Source organism: Mobula birostris, chromosome 2 (genome assembly GCF_030028105.1).
Source record: "Mobula birostris isolate sMobBir1 chromosome 2, sMobBir1.hap1, whole genome shotgun sequence".
Lineage (NCBI taxonomy): Eukaryota > Metazoa > Chordata > Chondrichthyes > Myliobatiformes > Myliobatidae > Mobula > Mobula birostris.
Window position 1 is genome coordinate 132,130,218 of NC_092371.1, and position 24,063 is coordinate 132,154,280.

The following is a 24,063-nucleotide window of genomic DNA, read 5'->3' on the forward strand; positions in this document are numbered from 1 at the left end:
GAGCACTTTTATTCTAATAACATGTTATGAACAACCTTCAACTGTACCCAAGCATACCCTTAGCCTTGGTATCAACTGTCAGTGACCCACCAGGGATTAAAGGATACACATTACCACCCCTCCCCCATACTAAGTGAGAAAGGACTAAAAGACACTTTACCACTTACCTTTGCCAGTGTAGGGACCGTGACTGAGATGATTGATTTATATCCCCCCCTCCCATCAAAGCTGTTTCTTCAGTTCCTCCCCATGATGACGGGGATCAGGGGAGTTGTGCAAACTCATGACCTAATCGTGACTTGAAAACTTGTGTCTTTTTGGCAACTTTTACTACTTGTTCTGCTTCGTGTTCACAGCTAGTCTTTTGCCATCACTGTATAATTGCGGCGTGTTGGGGTTGCAGGTGGTATTAAGCTGATGCATTAACATGTGATCCTGTCTTTCATCTGCATGGTCTGGTTCTGTTGGCTCACCTGCTTCTGATCTGCATGTCCTGCGTTCTAACCCTAGGAGCTGTAGAAGGTAATGGGGTTGCTTCTGATATTTACCATGATGGGTTTGTTCTGTGGGGTCAAATCAACCTTTTTACTTCAGTCATTAATCTTTTCATCTTTACAAAAAAGTAGTTTGTAATGATTGGAAATCCATTGGCAAGAGTGCAGAATGTACCTTCAGACTTTTTCTCAACTGCTCTTAGTTTTGTTCGTCCATTCCTGAAGCTGCATCCACATGTTGTTCCTGCAGAATACCCAACTCCACCGGTCTCCTGACCGTTCCTCGCCACTGGCCCTCCTTAGTCCAGCAAATTAACTTTTTTACAAACCATTCTCTTTGCAGACCTTCTTCAACCTTCAATAACCATTTCTGGCCTCTTGCATTCCCTTCATGCTACTATAGGCTGCCAAGATCAATTTGTCTTTGTGCAGTTCTCTGCCACTGCTCCATGTGCACCTAATTGTTTGGCCAAGCCATTAGAATCAAATCAGCATCAGGTTTATTATCACTGTCATATGTTGTGAAATTTGTTGTTTTGTGGCAGCAGTATGTTTCAATTATTAGTTCTAATATCTCCTATCCTGCATGCCACGTGATTCCTTGGGGTGTTTTACTGTATAAGGTGTTTTAGAAAATGCAAGTTATTTTTGTTGAAAGTTTATCCTCTTTAAAAATGTTGCTGCCTTTTAAGTTTTCCATTTCTTTGTCCCCTCACATGGACAGTGATAATCCTGAAGAATGTTTGCACAGTTTGTTCAAGTGGGTTTGCTACATCAATTGAAGTTGTCTTCGGTCTCCCCTTTTTCTTTCTAGTTTTGATTAAGGCTTATGACCTGTAACATAAACTGTCCACTTCCCTCCATAGATCTCTGCAGGTCAAGCAGATACCTCCAGCATTATGTGTATTGCTGTGATGGTGGATGAAATGTATAAGTTTGGAGCATGTGTCCAAAGAGTAGATGTGGGTCTGTTGTGGTATTAGTTCTGCCGCTGTACTGTACTTGTACCTGGTGACTAGAATATCAGAGAGCACAACAGGAAACAGGATGACTTCTTGCAATGATCCTTCCCCACCATCCCACCCTTGTATCCAAAGGTTCACGCTGCAAGCTTGCCTGGTCGCGTGCAACATTGAATTTATAACAGAGTAATAGGTCCTTTGGTACACCATGTCCATGTTGACCTTTTTGCTCATCTATGTGAATCCCATTTACCTGCACTGGATCCATATCCTGCCATGCTTTCCTTTCTAAGTGTCTCTTAATGCAGTGATTATATCTGATACCACCACCTTCTTTGGCAGTGAGTTCCAGATGTCAACTTCTCATTCTTTAAAAAGAACTTCCCTGATCCCTTTTAAAATTCCTTCCTCTCACCTTAAACTCCTACCCTCTTGTTCCAACCATGGGGGAAAGATTCTGTTTATCTACCCTCCCTATGCCTCTGATTATTTTACACGCTTCTATTAAATCACCCCTCAGTCTCCTTCACTCCAGGGAAAACAAAGCAACCTATCCAAACCTTCCCAATAATTAAAACCTTCAATCCAAGCAATATCCAGATGAATCTCCACTGCACTCTCACCAACACAACCTCATCTCTAATTTAGTGTCGTGACCAGAACGACACATAATGCTGAAGTGTGGTCCGATGGGTGTTTTGTAAAGTTGCAACATAACTTTTATATTCTATGCCTAGACCTGTAAGGATATGCATGCTGTATGCCTTCACCACCTTGCCCGCATGTAGCCAATTTAAAGGAAAATAGACTGTTCACCAATGTTTATTAATGTCCCACATGTTGTGTATTTCTATTTCAGTAATATTAATATTATAAATACATGGTTTGATTAAGCATTCTTTGTTTACATAATTCATGACAGGTTATATGTAAAAGTATGTGAATGGCCTATGTCATAAATGCGCTCCTCACTAAAGTAAAAACGGAACTAGACATGCATCTCCTGGCTCCGTGTTTTCTTTCAATTACTTGTATGTTTTGGAGTTACAAAGCATAACAGTGGTGATGAGTAAATTTTAAAACAAACCCGAGATGGCTACCTAACTGTTGAAATGCAGAAAGTTATTCGAGTTTAAAAAAAACAACACAGCTTGTCTTTGAAAGGGGAAGAGACAGAAGGTCCAGTTTTAAACAAAAGGCAGAAATCAGACAAATTCACGGGTTCTTAAGCAGTGAGTACCGTGTGATGATATTAATGATTTTTTTAAAAGGCTGGCTACATCAGAAAAATAGCCACATTTGATTGCACAACAGATAACTGGGTGATATATACTGAATGAATTGAGCAGTATTTTGAAACAAATGAAATAGCTAATGAGAAGTAAGTGCAGGTTTTGCTGAGTGTAATTCGTGGAAAAGCATGTAATTTGCCGAGGAATTTAACTGCTTCAACCAAACCAGCCAAAATGACCTTTGCTGATATCATGAAGGTATTGCAGGAACATTTAGAACTGAAACCATTTTTGATTGCAGAATGCTTTAGATTTCATAAGTGGAATCAAAAGTAAGGGGAGTCCATTTCAGTGTATGTATCTGAATTGAAGAGATTGTCCAAGCATTGTCAGTTTGGTAATGGGCTTAAAGATGCACTGAGAGATCGTTTAGTTTGTGGAATCTTACAAGAAAACATTCAAAAGAGGCTCCAAACTGAAACACAACTTCAATTTCAAAGAGCAGTTCAAATCACTTTATCAGTGGAAAGAGCATGCAGAGACATAATTGAGTTGCAGTCAGGAGTGAAAGTTAGAGTGAACAGAATTGCAATGTCCAAACAGAAGCTGGCCTGTCAAACAGATTGGGTTACTACTGTGGTAGGGGCTCATGTACACTAGACCAATACAGATTTAAAGGCGAAACTTACAGAACTAGGTAATGTTGAGATTTACAATGTGAGAACTAACCAGAGACAAGTAGTATGGCCTACACCAGAAATGAAAAGCAAATTAATTAAAATGGAATTAGACACTGGATCAGCTGTTTCAGAAATTCACAAAATGAATTTGAACGTCATTTCAAAGATACTGAACTGAAGCCTACAAATATCCAATATAGAACAAATACTGGAGAAGAGATGACTCTTGTGGGACTGACATTCATAACAGTGAATACAACAACCAACAAGCCACACTGGGCTTGTATGTGGTAAAATCAGGAGGGCCAGCATTATGGGGCCATAATTGGCTGAGACAACTACAACTTAAGTGGAGATCCATCAACTATCTGCATGCCACATCCCCTGCAATAGAATCAACTGAAAGCAAATTATGAAACGTACTGGATGATGCCATAGTATTGTTCAAGGATAGCACTGGAAAACTCAAACATGTCGAGGATAAAGTAGTTTTAAAGGAAAATACCACATCCAGGATTTGCAAACCCTGTCTGGTTCCTTATACCATCTGCGATAAAGTAGCCAGTGAGCTAGATCATATGGAGGCTAAAGGAACTCCAAGGTTGAGTGGAGCTTACGGGCAACGCCAGTGGTTTCAGTAGCCAAAAAGAATGAGTCTATCAGGATCTGTGGTGATTTTAAGGTCACTGTCAATCCAGTACTGAAAATAGATCAATACCCTCTGCCCAGGATAGAGGATATCTTTGCAAACATTTCTGGAGGGAAACACTTCAGTAAAGTGGACAGCTGAGGCATGCCTACAGATGGAGATGGAAAAAGAGTCCAAAGCGTTTCTCATCATAAACAGTCACAGAGGGCTTTATCGCTATAATAGGCTTATTTTTGGAGTAACATCTGTACCTGCAATCTGGTAGAAAGCTATGGACCAGGTGGTGCAAGGCTGCCCAGACACTGTGTTACCTGGATAACGTCATTGTTATTGGTGAAGATGACAAGGAGCATCTCCAAAATCTTAGGACAATATTAAAAAGATTAGAAGATTATGGGCTCAAAGCCTGACACTAGTGTGAATTCTTTAAACCAAGCATCACTTACTGTGGTTGCACAATTGATGCACTAAGATTACGCAAGTGTGCTGAGAAAATTGAAGCTATGGTAGATGAGTCACAGTTGAGTCCTTTTTAGGATTTGTCAATTACTATAACCAAACCTGGTTACTGTGCTGCACTCCTTGAAATCATTACTACAGATGGCAATGGACAAAGCAGTATGAGGTGGCTTTCCGAAAGAAAAGGAAACGGTGATGGCACATGGTGCTCAGCAGAGGCTCCTTCCCTCTCCCACACCACCTCAGTTCTCTTCTCCTGGGTGATTGCAATAGGCTGCTGTGTCTGCAGCGAACCCATGGTCTAGTCTAGTCCTCATCGCATGCTTCCCTATCATTGGCCTCACCAATGAACTAGTGACTGGACTTGCAGTATTCTATGTTAGCAATGTCCAACAGGGTCTTGCAATAAAAACATCCAAAACAATCACTCACTGTTTGTTGGGTCATGCTCCATCACTATCGACCAACTCACTGATGGGATAGACCCACAGTTCTTGATGTTCTTCATATCTAGCAGTGACTTGCAATAGTAAAAAAAATGTACAAGATGAACTAAAATCTGATGAAGAGACAGTTCACTTTCACTTGAACACAGATCACAACATTCGGAGGAACTATGGCTATGTATGCATTGCCATATTATGGTCAATGACGCAGTGTACTTCGACATATTCCCTCAGAGCTGAATCTTTTCTGACTGGTGCAGCTGGTAGAGACACTGCCTCACACCAGTGTTGCTCTGATAGCTGGCAGAGATGTGATGGGCTGAATAACCTGTATCAGAGTTGTAAGGAAATAGTAAAATTTAAAGCAATTCATCAGAGGCCAAAAATAAAGAACAATGTTTAAAATATTTTTCATATGAGAGAGGCCATTTTGGAGAACTTTGATTTTTCTCTCACCAGGGATTGAGGTAATAGTGTCCAAGTCTTGAGAGTTATCAAGAATTACAGTGGGATCTTGATCAGCTTGTTAAGTGAGCCAAGGAATGGCAAATAGAGTTGAATTCAGATAATTACAAGATGTTGCATGTTGGAAAGAAAAAGCAGGCTAGGACTTCCACAATGAATGGCAGGGTCCTGAGGTGCATTGTGGAACAGAGGGATCTAGGAGTATAAGTACATTGTTCCCTGAAATTGGCATCACAACTATACAGGGTGGTAAGGAAGGATTTTTGGAATGCTGGCCTTTGTCAGTCAGAGCACTCAGTAAACAAATTGGGACTATTATTGTGCAATTTATGAATGTTGGTGATGTTGCATTTGGAATATTATATTCAGTTTTGATCACCATACCATTAAGGGGCCATAAAGCTGGAAAGAGTACAGAAAAGATTTATGAAGATGCTCCTAGGACCTGAGGGACTGAGTAATAAAGACAGGTTGAAAAGGCTAGGACTTTATTTATTTGATTAAAGATTAATTTTATTTGTCATCTATACATCAAAGCATGCAGTGAAGTGTGTTACTTCCATCAAATGAAATCAGCGAGGATCGTGTTGGGCAGCCTGCAAGAAGCCATGATTCCGGAGCCAATGTAGCATGCCCACAAATTCACTAACCTTAACCATGCACCTTTGGAGTATGGGAGGAAATGGGATCATGTAGAGGAAACCCACGCAGTCACGGGGAAAAAATGCAAATTCCTTACTGACAGCAGCAGAAATTGAACCCCAATTTTACAGCAGATGCTGTAATAGCATCATGCTAACTGCTACAGTACCACGCCAGTAATCTCAGAGGACTGTATAAAATGATGAGGGTTATCAATGGAGTGAATGCATTCTGTCTTTTTCCCAGATTTGGGGAATTGAGAACAAGAGGGCATAGGTTTGAAGTGAGAGTTGAGAGATTTAATAGGATCCTGAGGGGCAGCCCTTTTGTCCAGAGGTGGTCGGTATATGGAATGAGTTGCCAGAGGAATTGTTTGAGGCAGGTGAATTAACAAAATTTAAAAGACACTTGGACAGGTACATGGATAAGAAAGATTTAGAGGAGTGTGGTTCAAATGTGGGCAAGTGGGACAAGCAGATTGGGTGTCTTGGTCAGCAAAGACTTATTAGGCTGAAGGGTCTGTATAACTCATGACATGCCATATTGTCAGCAGCTTTGTCCATTGCATGAGGTGTTTAAATGAGATTTGTCAGGTCTTTTTCAATCCATCCACAGGACATGTATGAAGGTGCTTATGGCAGTGATCACAATATGAATGAGTTCAACTTGAAATTTGATAGGTAGAAAGTAAAGTCTGACGTAGCAGTATTACAGTTGAGTAAAGGAAATTACAGTGGTATGAGAGAGGAGTTGGCCAAATTGGAAGGAGATGCTGGTAGGAATGGTAGCAGGGCAACAATGGTGTCAGTTTCTGAGAAAAATGAGGAAAGTGCAGGATGAATATATTCCAAAAATGAAGAAATACTCTAATCACAAAATAGTATAACTGTGGCTGACAAGGGAATTCAAACCTAATGTAAAAGCAAAAGAGAGGGCATGCAATAAAGTAAAAATTAGTGGAAAGACAGAGGATTGGGAAGCTTTTAAAAACCTACAGAGAGCAACTAAAAGAATCATTAGGAGAGAAAAGATGAAATATGAAAGCATGCCACTGCAAACAATCTCAAAATGGATAGTAAAAGGTTTTTCAAGTATGATTGATTGATAAATAAATAGATAGATAGAAGTGAGATGAGAGTGGATATAAAACCACTGAAATGAGGCTGGAGAAATAATAATGGGGGACAAGAAGATGACAGATGAACCAAATGAGTATTTTTCATCAGTCTTCACTGTGGAAGACACGAGCCAGTGTGCCAGATGTTGAAGGGTGTGAGGGAGGAGAAGTGAGTACAGTTACTATTACAAGGGAGAAAATGCTCAAAAAAACTGAGAAGACCTAAAAGTACATAAGTCACCCGGGCCAGATGGACTGCACCCTAGGGTTCTGAAAGAGCTAGTGGTTGAGATTGTGGAGGCATAGTAATGATCTTTCAAAAATCCTTGGACTCTGGCATGGTGCCAGAGGACTGGAAAATTGCAAATGTCACTCTACTCTTTAAGAAATGAGGAAGGCAGCAGAAAGGAAATTATAGACCAGTTAGCCTAATCTTAGTGGTTAGAAAGATGTTGGAGTCAGTTGTAAAGGATGAGGTGATGGAGTACTTGGTGACATGGGACAAGATAGGACAAAGTCAGCATGGTAATCCTTAAGAGAAAATCTTGCCTGATGGACTTGTTGGAATTTTTTGAGATTTCATGTAGGATAGATAAAGGGGATCCAGTGGATGCTGTATATTTGGACTTTCAGAAGACCCTTGACAAGGTGCCACACATGAGGCTGCTTACCAATTTAAGAGCCCATGGTATTACAGGGAAGAATCTGGCATGGTTAGAGCATTGGCTGATTGGTAGGAGGCAGCAAGTGAGAATAAAAGGATCCTTTTCTGGTTGGCTACCAGTGACTAGTGCTGTCGGGACTGCTTCTTTTTGTGCTTTATATCAATAATTTAGAGGATGGAATAAATGGCTTTGTTGCCAAGTTTGCAGATGATACGAAGATTGGTGGAGGGGCAGGTAGTGTTGAGGAAACAGGTAGGCTGAATAAGGACTTAGGAGAATGGGCAAGAAAGGGGCAAATGAAATACAATATTGGAAAATGCATGGTCATGCACTTTGGTGGTAGAAATAAATGTGCAGGCAATTTTCTAAACGGAGAAAATCCAAAAATCTGAGCTGCAGAGCTACTTGGGAGCCCTTGTGCTGAACACACTAAAGGTTAACTTGCAGGTTGAGTCGGTGGTGAGGAAGGCAAATGCAATGTTAGCATTCATTTCAAGAGGTCTGGAATATAAGAGCAGGGATGTGATGTTGGGCTTTATAAGGCACTAGTGAGGCCTCACCTTGGGCATTGTGAACAGTTTTGAATGTTGAAAAGCCTAGGCAGAGTCAATGTGGAAAGGATGTTTCCTATGGTGGGGGTGTCTAAAATGGGCACAGCATCAAGATAGAGGGGGGTCCATTTAAAACAGATGTGGAGAAATTTCTTTAGCTAGGTGGTGGTGAACTTGTTGCTGTAGGCAAGCGTGGAGGCCAGGTCGTTTGGTGTTTTTAAGGCAGAGCTTGATAGGTTCTTGATTGAACATGGCATCAAAGGTTACGGGGAGAAGGTCAGGTAGTGGGACTGAGGAGAGGAAGAAATGATCAGCCATGATTGAATGGTAGAGCAGACTAGATGGACCAAAGGGCCTAATTCTGCTCCCGGTCTAATAGTATGCCTTTGAGTGCATTGAGCTGCCTTTAGGATCTCCTGCATGCTTGTGTTGAAGTATCCTTCAGAGTTATTGTGAGAGTTCCAGCAGTGGTCAATTTCCTGTGATATTCTTCCATGTGGGGACGGTGTGTGACTTTGAGGTAACCCTGTACGTGGTGCAGAGGTCATGGGTTTTCACATAACGATAGTGCACGGTTAGGCTGGTAGATAGGAATCAGTCAATCAGGCTGCGTTGTCCTGGGTGGCAATGAGGTTGTGTAGTTGCATCTGCACCCATCCAGACAAGTGGAGACTTCCATTACACTCCTGGCCTGTGCCATGTGAATAGTGGAGAGGTTTTGAGGAGCAAGATGATGAGCCTTTGTTGGGTTGTTGCCTTTTGTTGTGGTCAGAGAGATGTTCTGAGAGAAGTGTGGTGGGGAGATTTGGATTATTTTTAAACTGAATATTAATGTCAGTGTGATTACATGGTTTATATATTGCCACAATGTACTAAGATAGAATAACTAGAAAGATCACATTCATGACCAGTATTAGATTGTTCAAATTCAGAGGCAGGCTGATGTAAGAGCATAAGGCTCAGAAAGAGGCTATTTGTCCTATGAAGACCATGCAAGATCAATTCAGCTTGTCCAACTCCACAATGGCTTGCCAATTCCTTACTTTCAGGTATTTGCAACTCTCTGTAGTTGAACCTGCGTGTACATTGTCTATGTACTCCAGACCTGAACTACTCTGATTTTTCATGAAAAAAAATCTCATGTGGGTATAATTATAGCATTTATTTGTAGTGTGACATAGTTTTGTAGATAGGAAAGATTTAGAGACAACACACACAAAATGCTGGAGGAAATTACAGACCAGGCAACATCTATGGAAAAGAGTAAACAGTTGATGTTTCAGGCCGAGACCCCTCATGAGGACATCAAGATTTAGATTATATTAGATTATGAGGTCACACAGTCCTCTTTTATTGTCATTTCGTAATGTATGCATTAAGAAATGATACAATGTTCCTCCAGAATGATATCACAGAAGCACATGACAAACTGACTTCAAAACTAACAAAAACCACATAATTATAACATATAGTTGCAACAGTGCAAAACAACACCATAATTTGATAAGAACAGACTGTGGCACGGTAAAAGTCTCAAAGTCTCTCGAAAGTCCCATCACCTCACGCAGACGTTAAACCTCCAGTGCCACCAACTTGCCGATGCAGCATACTGGAAGCATCCAACCACAGTCCGACTCCGAGTCCGTGCGAAAACTCCAAGCCTCCGACCAGCTCTCCGACACCGAGCACCATCTCTGCCGAGCGCTTCGACCCTGGCCCCAGCAATAGGCAAAGCCGAGGATTTGGGGCCTTCGTCTCTGGAGATTCTCGATCGCGCAGTAGCAGCGGCAGATGGGTCAAATCTAAATAGACCTAGCTCAAGAAAGTATCTTGGTTGTCAAGGATGAGTTGGACTGGACGGCCTGTTTCCCTGCTGTATGGCTCTGACTCCTGTCTCCATCTATTGTCTCCTAGTTGTTGACCTCTGCGTAATGGATTAGTTACTTTGGTCTTCTCTGTCCTTCCATTTCTTGAAATCTCTCTGCCAAATCTCCTCACCCTCTGTTCCATTTTGCATTCCCAGAATCATTCCCTTTTGCACCCTTGCCAAAACCAAAGCTGGTGCCCAGAAGTGGACACAATGCTTCAGTTAAGGCTGAACTAGTGTTTGATCAGGGTTGATCACTTTTTTTTTTGCTGTTACAGGTCTTTGGCCCAACTTGTTCATGCCGACTGTGATGCCTAGTAAGCTAGTCCCAACTGCCCATAGCCTTCTAAACCTTTCCTATTCATATACTTATCTAGATAGCTTTCTAATGTTGCTTCAGTCATTATTTCTGACAGCTCATTTGAATACAGCCACTCTTTGAAGAAAAGAATCACTCATCTCTGATCCCTCTTGCATTTAGCATCCCCTTTTGGCAAAAAGACTGCTTTCACTCTGTCTATGCCCCTCACAATCTTGCATATTTGTTTCATCATTTCTCTGCCCGAAACAGCCCCGGATCCCATGTTTTTTTTACACTACTTCCTTAATTTATCTTGCCATGTTCAAGGAACTAAACAAGTACCCCCAATTCTCCCTATTCTTGTAGCTCATTCAAAACTGCATTCACATTCAAAATGGCTGATCTCATTCTTCCCATAAAATGTAACACTTCACGATTTCCCGAATTAAATTTCATCCTCCACCATTTTATTAATGATTTTATTGATTGACAGAGCGAGTTACTTACTCGTTTTCTTAAGTCTTGTGTTTATATGTTGTCTCTGGTACTGTTTCTAGAGCTTTTTCACTGAAATTAAATGGACCGGTGTGCACCCCTTTTTGCAAAAAGGTCTCATTTTTGCCATTTTCTGGTCCTCAGGCACCAGCCGTGATTCCATTGATGTTCCAAGGCCTGTGGTAATAAGTGTCAGCAATTCTCTCCCTCTCAGCAATCTGGATTGCATTCCATCTGGTCTGAGTGATTTACCAACTTTAACTATAGCCTTCCAGGCCCCTTTCTGTGTCAAATCGGAGCCTATCCAGGATCTCAGCCACATCTTCCTTTACTGAGGCTCCTTCAGCATCCTCTTCCACAGTGACTTACTACTTGAGCCTTGCTCCCTGCCCCCATGTATCAATTTCTTTCCTAGCCTCGTAGAGAAACTGAGAGCCCTTTCTGATGCCTTCTGTGTTGAATAGGCTGCCTACACTGAATGTCTATTTGCGCATGATAATGGACTGACTTCTGTCCAAACAAGTTAAAGGCTGGGAGAACTTCTTCCAAGTAATTCTCAAAAACTTGCAATTTCATCTCACTTTCACAGCCAACGGTGTTAGGTAAAGCAACATAAAAACAACTTCCACATTGAACATACACTGGCACTGAGAAACAGTTGTGAGAAATGGCAAGGTCATTTCTCACAGTGTTAAATATTGGAACATTATGGAAATCACCAGATGTATGAACAGTGACTTAAAACCTGCAAGGGAGGGGAGTGGGTAATGTTTAATCACAGTTTTGAATACTCGGTACAGGGGGTGTTCTGATTATGGCAAGGCACAAGCATTGATACTGTGGTAATGTCTGCTCTCAGGTACTCTCCTACCACGACTGCCCTCTGAACCAGGCATGGCTCTGCTCACTATAAAGATAGAAAAAATTGGACTCAAGGATGCAGGGCAGTGCATTGACCCCTACCTGACAGTCAGTGTAAAAGGTAAAGCAGGGTCACTTTGAAATGGGTCTGTAGTCCATATAATTCTGATGCTTACAAAATATTAATACCTCTGTTGCACAGATATTAATGGAGTAGACCTAACCCCTGTACAAGATACCCCTGTGGCTACAAGAAAGGAAGACACGTACATACATTTTGCTGTTGATGTGGAAATTCAGAAACACATTGAGAAATTGCCAAAGGGTAAGTCAGCTTCCTTTTTTACCTTTGAGAAGGCTTCTTGTGTGGCAACACCATGGTAGAGAATATCCTGGTACCCAACAAAATGTGTTCACTTAACAGCCCACTATGTCATAAGTGTGTAGATAAGTGATTTAACGTAGAGTGAAGCACTGGCTTGTGTGGGAGTACATTACACAAAGATCATGGTCATGAACAGGCCCTTCAGCCTGTTGAATTGTACAAGATGTTGCTAGGGCTGCATCTGGAACATTCTGTTCAGATTCAATTGCCCAGCTACAGGAAAGATGTAAACTGGAAAGCTTGAAGAGGGAACTTATAAGGATGTTGCTAGGACATAAAAGAAGTGAGTTATGGAGAAAAGTTGAATGGGTTGGGACCTTTTTCACAGGGGTGTAGCAGAATGAGTGGTGATCTTATAGAGGATTCTCATAAATCCTAAAGCATGCTCTCCAATAGTCTTATCACCGACATTACACTTGCCAGTCTATAGTTTCCAGGATTGTCTCTTAATAATGAATAACCTCTAGTAAGACCAGTCCTGAAGGAGGAGCTTGGCCCAAGATATCATTTCCATCGGTGCTGCCGGGCCGCTGAGCTCCTGCAGCATTTTGTGTGTTGCTTTAGATTTCCAGCATCTGCAGAATCTCTCGTGTTTATAGTAAATCTACTGAATTTTGTGAAGTAATTAGACAGGAAAGTGTCTGAATATAATTCTTAAGGTTATTGAGATGGTATTTGATAGAAATTGTTAGTTAAGTTTCAGCCTCATGGAAGTGAATAGCAAGAGATGAAGGCTGGGAGGGAACTCGAAGGAAGCATACGATCAAGTAATCCAGTGTACTGTGACTGAAACTGTTCCCCGTATTCTGTAATGACTTAATGTTGGAGAGCCTCATAGGAGCAAGTAATCCAGTGTACTGTGACTGAAACTGTTCCCTGTATTCTGTAATGACTTAATGTTGGAGAGCCTCATAGGAGCAAGGAATCCAGTGTACTGTGACTGAAACTGTTCCCCGTATTCTGTAATGACTTAATGTTGGAGAGCCTCATAGGAGCAAGGAATCCAGTGTACTGTGACTGAAACTGTTCCCTGTATTCTGTAATGACTTAATGTTGGAGAGCCTCACATGAACTTGGGAGAAGGGCAGATGAACGTTAGGTGTTTTAGAACATAGAACTGCACATGTAAGAACAAGCCCTTCAGCCTACCATGTCTGTGCTGAACATGATGTCATTTTAAACTAATCCCATGGTCCTTAACCTTCCCTGCCTGTTCACATGCCCATTTAAATGCCTCGTAATGTTACTATTGAATCTGCTTCCACCACCTCCTCTGGCAGCACTTTCCATTACTTACCTCAAATCTTTTATGCCCCTCTAGTTTTTGACATATCCACCCTGGGAAAATTATGTAGATTGTCAACCACATCCATGCCTCTGAAAATTTTATTAACTTGTGTCGGGTCACCCCTCAGCGTCCGATATGCAAAGAAAACAAAGAAGTTTGTCCAATCTCTTAGAGCTAATATGGTCCAATCCAAGTTTTGATTTAGCCGATATGCGCAGTAGATTTCATTACTGGAAAAAGGAGGTAATCTAAGGTAACCAACTTTAAACATGAAACAGAAAGAAGAGGATTTTCTAAATAGTGAAAAGATGGAAAAATGGAGATCCCATGGATGTTAAATTTGTGAGATAGTCTGAGATCAGCAGAAGGTCTTTACGTCCAGAAGAAGGCGGCATCTGTGTACAGCTTTTCCACGTGGAGCTGGATCAGCCATGGTCCTGTGGAATTAACTCAAGTATATTAAATGACTTGGTCCTCTCCTTATGTTACTGGACACACTAAATTGGTAAAATGGTTTATTGCCTGTGATGTCTGTATTAGAGATAGGGTGAAAAACTTCATTTTGCTTGCTACCAATGGAGATCATTTCATCACATCAGTGCATTGAGGTTTTACAGGGGAAGGACTTCCGGTAGAGCTCATGGAGTGAAGCCGTGTTCTTGACTCGCTCCATTACCTCTGAGTATTTTCCTATGATCAGCTACATTTAAGCTAACCATTAAGGCACCGATTTTTACAATACTTTGCAGTGGATTGTTATTAGATATTTGGATGCTTTTAAGGTCTGCTATGTCTAAGAACGGGAAAGACGGCAAACCTCCGGTTAGACCGAAAGCTACTGATCCTCCTCCGACTGATCCAGCGTTAACTTTGAAAGCTATATCGGATCTGATTCAAATGGAAATTTCAACTACTATAACGGATCTGATTTGTGTGGAAATTTCAACTAAACTGCAGAAAATTATTGATGTAATCGATAAAATGAAAACATCTATCACGGAACATCAGACTGCTATATCTAATCTTCAAAAATCCACGCAACAAAATGAACTCAAGATGGGGAAAATTGAAGAAACAATTACTGGAATGAAGAAAAAACTTGACCTTCTGACTTCTAAAAACTCTGACTTAGAATGCAGAATGCGACGACAGAATATTCGAATTATTGGTATTCGTGAAGCTGCTGAATCTGATGACCCTATAAAGTTTTTTTCTCAACTTTTAAAAGATTCATTTCCTACCTTATTTCCTAACCAACCACCACTATTGGATCGGGCTCACAGAGTCCCATTATATTCGTCTAGGTCAGATAAACCTCAGCATGTTATTTTACGATTTCATTATTTTCAAGACAAGGAGAAATTGCTTCGATTCGCTCGACCTACAGGTTACATTGATTACTCGGAGCTTCGGTTTCGCCTGGTGGAGGATTTTAGTAAACAGGTTCGGGATCAACGTGTCCGTTACAGATATGTGATGTTGGAACTCTATAAGATGGATTTAAAATCAGTGTTGCTTTATCCCGCACGTTTGAAGATTCGATCGCCTGATGGGTCTTCCCGTTTTTTCGACTCTCCATCGGAAGCCCAGAGTTACCTGGATCAATTTTCACCTTCAACATCCTAATCGCAATTATTAAATCATCTCTGTTTGTTCGGAGGCAGTTAATCTGTTTGATTTAATTTTTCTTTTTTTTTCGTTTTATATGAGGGCAGAAAAGCTTTTTTTCGGTTTAATTAACATGGCTGCCAAACTTTTTTTTCTAACTGCGTCATTCCTTTCTTTTTCCCTTGGGATTCTGGGTGGTTATTTCCTCTGCATCATTTTACGTATTTCCTTTGAGGCCTTAAACTTTGTATTTTTTGAAACATACTTTTTGTAGTTTTCCTTGCTAATCTATGCTAATTGTCTCATTTTCTTGTTTAACTATACGGTCTGTTGTTGGTTAACGGTTTTCTTTATATCTACCTGTTTTTCTTTGTATTATATCGTGTTTGCTTTAATCGGTGTACTTTTTTTTATTTCTCTACTGTTTTATAACCTTAGCTGATCCTCATATATACACTTTTTTTTCAGTGAGCGTCTATCGGAAGTCATGAGGGTAGTTCTAGTGCTTGCTTCTTTCTGGCTGGTCTATCTTAGATTTAGCTTTGGGGTATGGAGGGGGCGGTGGGAGAGGCTTCACTTTTTAGTTTTTTTTCTTGGGCTACTTACATTACCGAAATATTGGTCGCATTCTCCTTCCCGTTATCTCTTGTTTGTTCTGTTCCTTTTCCGGGTGCGTGGGTCGAACCTATTGTCAATCCTCCTTTTTTTGCAGGTTGACTTTAGGGTTTATGGAGTCTACTATTAATTTGGTCTCTTGGAATACTAATGGTCTTAATCATCCAATAAAAAGGAAAAAAGTTTTTAAAGTATTCCGGAGACTTAAAGCACATGATCTATTTTTACAAAAGACCCATGTGCGGAGGGGGGACAGATTACGTTTTTTTCAAATTCTGGAAGGGCTAACACTTCCATTCGAATTCCAACGCTAAGATTTGAGGAGTTTCTATTTTTATAGATCTCTCAATCACTTTTGTACAACACGATATTATTCCTGATCCGAATGGCAGATTTCTATTGGTTAGTGGTTTACTCTTTAATAAAAAGGTAGTTTTGGTTAACGTCTATGCTCCCAACATGGACTGTCCGGAATTTTACAAATCATTATTTAATTTGTTCCCGAATTTGAATGAGTTTTCACTAATTTGGGGCGGGGATTTTAATACTTGTTTATCTCTATCTTTGGACCATTCGGCTCCTTTACGGACCTTACCCAATAAATCTTCAACCTTGATTAACTCATTCCTTTCAGATTCCGGGTCGATGGACATTTGGCGTTTTTTGCATCCTCAGGAAAAAGATTTTTCTTTTTTTCACATGTTCATCGTTCCTATTCAAGAATTGATTATTTTTTTATTGACTCTCGTCTTATTTCTTCAGTGGTTAAATGTGAATATGACTCTATAACCATTTCGGATCATGCTCCACTTAAGCTTTCTATTAAAATACTGGCCAATACACAAAATAATAGACAATGGCGTTTTAATTCACTGTTGCTTCAGGACTCAGATTTTGTTAACTTTATGAATGAACAGATTGATCTCTTTTTTACAATCAACTATACAGAAGATATTTCTATGAACATTCTTTGGGATACTTTTAAAGCTTATATTCGTGGTCAGATCATCTCGTCCTCTGCTGCTTTGAGGAAGAGGTTGAAGGACGAGGAGCTGGTTATTGTAGACAAGATTAAGGAAATTGATAAGATATATGCTACAGCTCCCTCTGAGAAGTTGTATAAACAAAGAACTGAACTTCAAATGGAATACAGTTTATTACTTTCGTCCTCGATTGCAAATCAATTAATGAAAACAAGAAGTGAATTTTATATACATAGTGACAAAGTTGGTAAACTGTTGGCTAATCAGTTGAAGACTAACTATTCTAAATTTCAAATTAATCAGATTTATAAATCAAAAAGATCAACTGATATTTGATCAAGCTGAGATTAATCAATCCTTTTTTGATTTTTATTCCTCCTTATATCAATCAGAGTTTCCACGAGACTCTAAATATATGTATGACTTTTTAGATAACCTAGATTTCCCTAAGATTTCACATGATATATCTTCTAAGCTAGACACTTCCTTTACCACTGATGAGATTAAGAATGTTATTTTCTCTATGAGCCCGGGGAAAGCTCCTGGTCCTGATGGGTTTACCGTGGAATTTTATAAATGTTTTGCATCTTCATTAATCCCTTGGTTATTCAGGGTTCTGGAGGCCTCATTAAAACTTGGTAAGCTTCCTGAATCCTTCTATAGAGCATCGATCTCTTTAATATTAAGGATAAAGATCCTGCTCAATGCGCTTCTCATAGACCAATATCCTTATTAAATGTTGACTCTAAAATCTTTTCTAAATTATTAGCAAACAGATTAGAAAAAGCACTTCCTTATATTATTTTGGAAGACCAAACGGGTTTTATTAAAGATCGTTACTCTTTTTATAACATTCGCACACTGTTAAACATTGTTTATACCCCCTCACAAAATTATCCTGAGTGTGTCATTTCCTTAGATGCTGAAAAAGCCTTCGACAGAGTTGAATGGCCTTACTTATTTAAGGTGCTTGAAATGTTTAATTTCAGCCCGAAATTTATATCCTGGATCAAATTGTTATATCATTCTCCTATGGCCTCAGTCCGTACTAACTCTTCAAGCTCACCTTTTTTCCCTCTTTTTCGAGGTACCAGACAAGGTTGTCCTCTTAGTCCTTTATTATTTGATGTTGTATTAGAACATCTTGCAATTGCTATTCGAGAATCTCCAAATATTATTGGGATAACTCGGGGTTTAAAGTCCCATAAAGTATCACTTTATGCTGATGACTTACTTTTATATATTAAAAATCCTCAAAAATCTATCCCTGCTGCTTTAGATTTATTAGCACAATTTAGTCTTTTTTCAGGTTATAAGTTAAATCTCAGTAAGAGTGAACTTTTCCCGATTAATAAGCAAGTTCCCTTATATCAGAATCTTCCGTTTAAATTGGTTAATAATTATTTTTCATATCTTGGGACTAAAATTACCTGTAAACATAAAGATTTATTTAAGACTAATTTCCTACCCTTAATCGATCACATTACTCAACTCTCATTTAAATGGTCTCCATTTTATTTAACTTTGATTGGTCGTATTAATGCTGTTAAGATGTTTATTCTGCCAAAATTTTTATATGTATTTCAGGCACTACCGATTTTTGTTCCAAAATCCTTTTTTGATAAAGTTGACTCTAAAATTTCTTCATTTATTTGGCAAAATAAAAACCCGAGATTGGGTAAAATACATCTACAGAAAGCTAAGAGAGATGGAGGTTTGGCATTACCTAACTTTAGATTCTATTATTGGGCAATTAATATTCGTCACATGAAATTTTGGTTACTTGACCAGGATACACTATCCATTCCTAAATGGGTAGTATTGGAATTACAATCTGCTCAGGGTTATGCACTTGGCTCCATTTTAGGTTCTTCTCTTCCTTTTGATTTGAAACGCCACAAACAGGTCTGTAACCCGATAGTTAAATATCCCTTACGTATTTGGTTTCAATTCCGAAAATTTTTCGATCTTAATCAATTTGGGCTTGCGATTCCTATTTTAGGCAACATATTCTTTCCTCCCTCTTCCACGGACCGTGCCTTTCAAATTTGGAAGACTAATGGTATTTTACGGTTTTTCGATTTACTTTTAGATGGTTCCCTTATGTCTTTTGAACAATTATCTAACAAATATAACTTACCAAGAATACATTTTTTTAGATATCTACAAGTTAGAAATTTCCTAAGTACTATACTCTCTTCCTTTCCGACGCTACCTCCTACATATATTTTAGACACTATAATTAACCTTAATCCATGTCAGAAAGGTGTAATGGCTATTATTTATAATATTATTATGAAACTTAGGAACGCTCCATTCGATAAGATTAGGTCAGATTGGGAAAAGGAATTGGGCTTTATTATTTCGGCGGATGACTGGGCGCATATTTTACAACTAGTCAATACTTCCTCTATCTGTTCTAAACGCTCCCTAATTCAATTTAAGGTTGTCCATAGAGCACATATATCTAAAGATAAATTAGTTCGTTTTTATTCTCATATTAACCCTCTTTGTAACAGATGTCACGGGGAGATAGCTTCCTTAACTCATATGTTTTGGTCCTGTCCTACTTTGGAAACTTTTTGGAAAGACATTTTTAATATTATTTCAAAGGTATTGAATATAGATATTTCTCCCCATCCTATTACTGCTATCTTTGGATTACCTAAAACTTCCAGTAATCTTCCCCCTTCAGCCCGTAGATTGATTGCATTTCTTACTTTAATGGCGAAAAGATGTATTTTACAACATTGGAAGGAGATTAATGTTCCAACTACGTTCTTTTGGTTTTCCCAGACGATACTATGTTTAAATTTGGAGAAAATTAGAAGTAATCTTTATGATTCTTCGGTTAAATTTGAACAGACCTGGAGATCTTTTATTCAACATTTTCATTTAATGTAACTCTTTTTCTCTCTCTGTCCATATTTACATTCCCTTCTTGCTTTTTAACTGTTTTTAATGGGGGTCCGGTTTGAGGACGTGATTGTTTTAAGTTGTTTAACTCTACTTGATTCCTAGTTAGCCCATTGCTTTGCTTTGCTTTTTAGATTAGTTGCACGGTGGGTTTTTTGGGTTTTTTTTCTTTTCCTTATTGACATGTATGAAAATTAGTATACTATTATATTACCTTGTTATTTTATATCTAAACTGCACTGTTTGTACTAACTTCTTTTTGTGTATTAATATTTCTTGTAAAGTTATATTGCAAGTGTATCAGTGCCTATATGGTTTACCTTTTGTGTACTAATTCAATAAAAAGATTTAAAAAGAGGTTTTACAGGGGAAAAGCAGTAACAGAATGCAGAATAAAGGGTTACAGTAACAAAGAGGTGAGGGCACGCAATAAGGTGCAGCAGCCATGATGAGGTATATTGTGAGGTCCAACCTATTGTACTAGGAGACTGTTCCATAGTCCAGTACAGAAGATTTGAGATATGTACTTTCAGGCTTTTGTATTTTCTGTTGATGAGTGGGGGTGGGTGGGATTTTGCGAAACCCTTGTGGATGTTTGATGTTGAGCTTAGTTATAATAGTGATGTATTTTATCAGTGTGAGACATTACTGCTTCCTATTTAATCTTCAGCAAATGCGCTTTTTCTTTTACAGGGGCTGCTATTTTCTTTGAATTCAAACATTACAAACCCAAAAAGAAGTTTACAAGCACAAAGTGTTTTGCATTTATGGAAATGGATGAAATCAAAGCTGGAGAGATTGTTATAGAGCTGTGAGTACTGAACCACCTGCTAAAGATTTTGCTTGGTCTATCTATTCCCTTCCCAGTTTTTGACAGGTGTTGCGTTTCATTTCCTGCTAAATTAGCTATTAAGGAAAAGATTTAATAGTAACCTGAGGGCAACTTTTTCAACTCAGAAAGTGGTCATAACATGGAATGAACTGCTAGAGAAAGTGCTTGAGGATGGTGCTTTAGTCGTATTTAAAAGGATCTTGAATAGGTACAAGGATAGGAAAGTTTTAGGGAGATGTTAGCTTGGAGCAGTTGAGCCAAAGGACCTGTTTTCATGTTGTATGACACTATGACTCACCTGCTAAGTCTCTCAGTTTCATAACAGCTTCTCATCCTCCTGGTCTGTTCCAGCTCTCAGGCTGCGCACCCTGCAGTTTATCCTTCCAAGTGGCTGTCCCATTTCCTTTGAAAGTCCCAGTTAATTCTGGCCATAGAAATGTTTTTCTTCACATCATACTTGTACTTCTTGCAAAATTTAAGTTTGTGCCACCAATTTCTTGAACCATTCGTGAGAACAAGACCCTGCCCTTCTGCAAGACAGTGGCTGACCATTTACCACTTTGCTGCACTAACCCTCTCCCTTGATTCTCTTAATATCCAAAGTTGTTGATTTTAGTTGTGAATACACAGCAGCTCAGCCTTCATAGCCTCCTGGCTTAAAAATGCCAGAGATACACTACACGCTAGACATTTCCTTTCATCTATGCCCTGAATAATTGCCCTCACCCCATTTTGAAACTGTAACTCCTAGTTCAGAAGAAACATCAACTCAAGCAGCTTCAATGAGAGGTTATCTCATTCTTCCAAACTCCCAAGTATAGACACAGTTTGCTTGATCAATGCCCAGAGAACTGTACAGCATTAAAATAGGTCTTTAGCCTACTGCATTTATGCCAGCCATTGCATCCATCTCTCCCAATCCCATTGACTCGCATTGGGTTCATGTCCATCTATATTCACCAGTTCTTGTATGAAAATGCTGTGAGAGCCCCCACCTTTATTCTCTAAGGCAGTGTTCTCCAATGACTTTGCAGGAAAACATTCCCTCAGATCCTTTTGCACCTCTTACCCTTCACCCTGATAACCTATTCTTTGGTTTTGGACATCCCCATCAGAGGAAAAAAAGTTTCTTAAATGTACTCCCATCAGTAAAGCATATCTCTATCAGCTCAATCATCTTCTCTGGGGAAGCAGGCTGTCCAATCTCTTCAGTAACATCATCATGAATCTCCCTGCTTTCTCAGAATCCTTTATTGCACGCACACACTATTCTAGCTGTGGTCTGATCAGCATATAACACTCTTTGCCTTTTTTAATTTAATGATTATGGACAGTCACCCATGTCCCTTGGAACACAGTCCTTTCAATCTCTCACCATTTGAAACTATATATGTGTGTTTTCATATTCTGATTTTTTAATATTCCATCCATTCACAGCCCATCTCCAAGCACCTCTAAATCTAAGGTCATGCTTAAAAATGCTAAAAGCAGACTATTACTTACATGGTGAGAGACTGCAAGTGACTAGAGTGGAGGGGGATTGAGTTACTGTGCATGAAACACAAGGAGCTAGCAGACAGGAGCAGCAGGTGGCTTCTAATGTATGGGCCTATATTGTTGGAGGAATTAGTTTAGAAAGAACGAGGTGTTGTTTCGATTATGATTATGAAGACACATAGTCCTCTTTTATTGTCATTTAGTAATGCATGCATTAAGAAATGATACATTATTTCCTCCGGTGTGATATCACAAAACACAGGACAAACCAAGACTGAAAAAACTGACAAAACCACATAATTTTAACATATAGTTACAAACAGTGTAACAATACCATAACTTGATGAAGAAGTCTGTGAGCACAGTAAAGATCAAAGTTTCTCAAATGTCCCACATCTCACGCAGACAGGAGAAGGAAGAAAAACTCTCCCTGCCATGCCAACCACAATCCAACTCTGAGTCATCCGAAAACTTCGAGCTCTGATCAGCTCTCCAACACCGAGTACTGCACGCCATCTCTGTCCGAAAGATTCGACCTCCTTCTCTGTCGCCAAAAGCAGGCAAGGCTGGGGATTTTGAGGCCTACCCTCCAAAAGATTCACGACCACACAGTAATGACAGCAGCAAACAGGCGTTTCAGAAAATTCTCCAGATGTTCCTCTGTGCTTTCACGTCCATTCTCCATCAAATCAGAATTGTCTACGGCCCCTATTTAACAGATACGATATCATTTTTCACCGGAGAGCTGCGCACACGCAGGCGCGTCGCCATCTTCTCCTCCCGCCAATTGTACATAATGTTGGGGAGGCCAAACCTGGAGTGATGTGCACAGCTTTGGTCTTTTTTTTTAAAGAAAGGATAGGCTGCCTCTATAATCAGCACAAGCCCAACTGAGACCCACTAGGCTGAGCTCTGTAATGAAAGTGTTGTATAATCATAAACAGATAAAGTAGTTTGACCTGTATTCTTTGGCATTTAATGGAATGAGGGTTCAGGGGGAGGTCGCCTAGACGTGCTCGTGTTTCTTGTCTTATGGAGTTGTACAGCACAGAAGCAGGTCCTTTGACCCACCACGTCCAGACCACCCTTTTTGCTCATCCATACTAATCTATTTCCTAAACCATGACCTCCTGTGCCTTGCCTGTTCAAGCCTCTCTCCAAATGCCTCTTCGTGCAAGAAGCTGATTCCTTTGGTTGATATCTGGAACATTCCTCATCCCCTTAAATCCTCCTCCTCACACCTTAGATCTGTGCCCTCTTGTTTTTGATAGCTCTAGCAAGGGAAAGATTCTGACTATATTCGGTTTGTGTCTAATGAAAATATGCACCTGGGACAGTAGACCGTTGCCAAATAGTTTATAACTAGCATTGGTCACGTGCACATTGTGTGGCCGTTAAACACTTAACACAGTGCTTACAGCGAACATTTTAAAAAATAGCATCAGTTGTGATTGCTTATGTTCAAAAAGCAAATTTTTGTTACTGATAATTGGTGAGAAATAAGCAGCAAGAATTCAGAACTGTTCTGTTCACTGTGGTTTCAAGCACTCAGGCTCGGAAATGCCAGAAATGGCTGGGAATGAAAAATAAAACTATTTCACTACTTCAAGATAGGAACTACAAAGAATTTGAAAGTATCAACAATCACCTTGAACGTTACAATGAAAATGAAGATTGAGGATGCAACTGTCAAAAGCATTGTTTGAAGGCAGTACACTATCTGCACTAGGTGCTTGTACTGATTTTATTCTTTTACAGTCAAAAGAACACAGTAGCATCCTCTGGATGAATTCCTCCATCGGTAACTGTTGGGAACTAATACAGTTTGAAAGTACTGCAGTAGTATTGATAGTGTTCTAATTTATTCTGTATTTCATTTAAATACATAATTTGTTAGTTAAACAAGAGTTTGTCTTATTTATATCTTTTTAACTATTTCCTCAAAACTTCAACTAATTGGGGCCAGAATATACTGGTCCAGTTATTTGGAATCCACTGTATATCATTAATTCATAATGGATCTGTTTCTATCAGTACATTTCTACATTCTAAA

General features: G+C 39.5%; 1 protein-coding gene across 4 annotated transcripts in view; it reads left to right on the plus strand.

Annotated features, from left to right (window-relative positions):
* The window catches only part of aida (axin interactor, dorsalization associated), a 97,509-nt gene that overhangs the window by 71,912 nt on the left and 1,534 nt on the right, over positions 1–24,063 (plus strand). For 2 of the 4 annotated variants that reach the window (XM_072248413.1, XM_072248426.1), the window contains 4 exons: positions 511–522; positions 11,885–12,007; positions 12,089–12,211; positions 20,375–20,492. In XM_072248413.1, the coding sequence (XP_072104514.1) occupies positions 511–522; positions 11,885–12,007; positions 12,089–12,211; positions 20,375–20,492 (376 nt within the window). The remainder of the gene's footprint in view (positions 1–510; positions 523–11,884; positions 12,008–12,088; positions 12,212–20,374; positions 20,493–24,063) is intronic. The other 2 variants (XM_072248418.1, XM_072248436.1) reach the window with 2 other exon arrangements.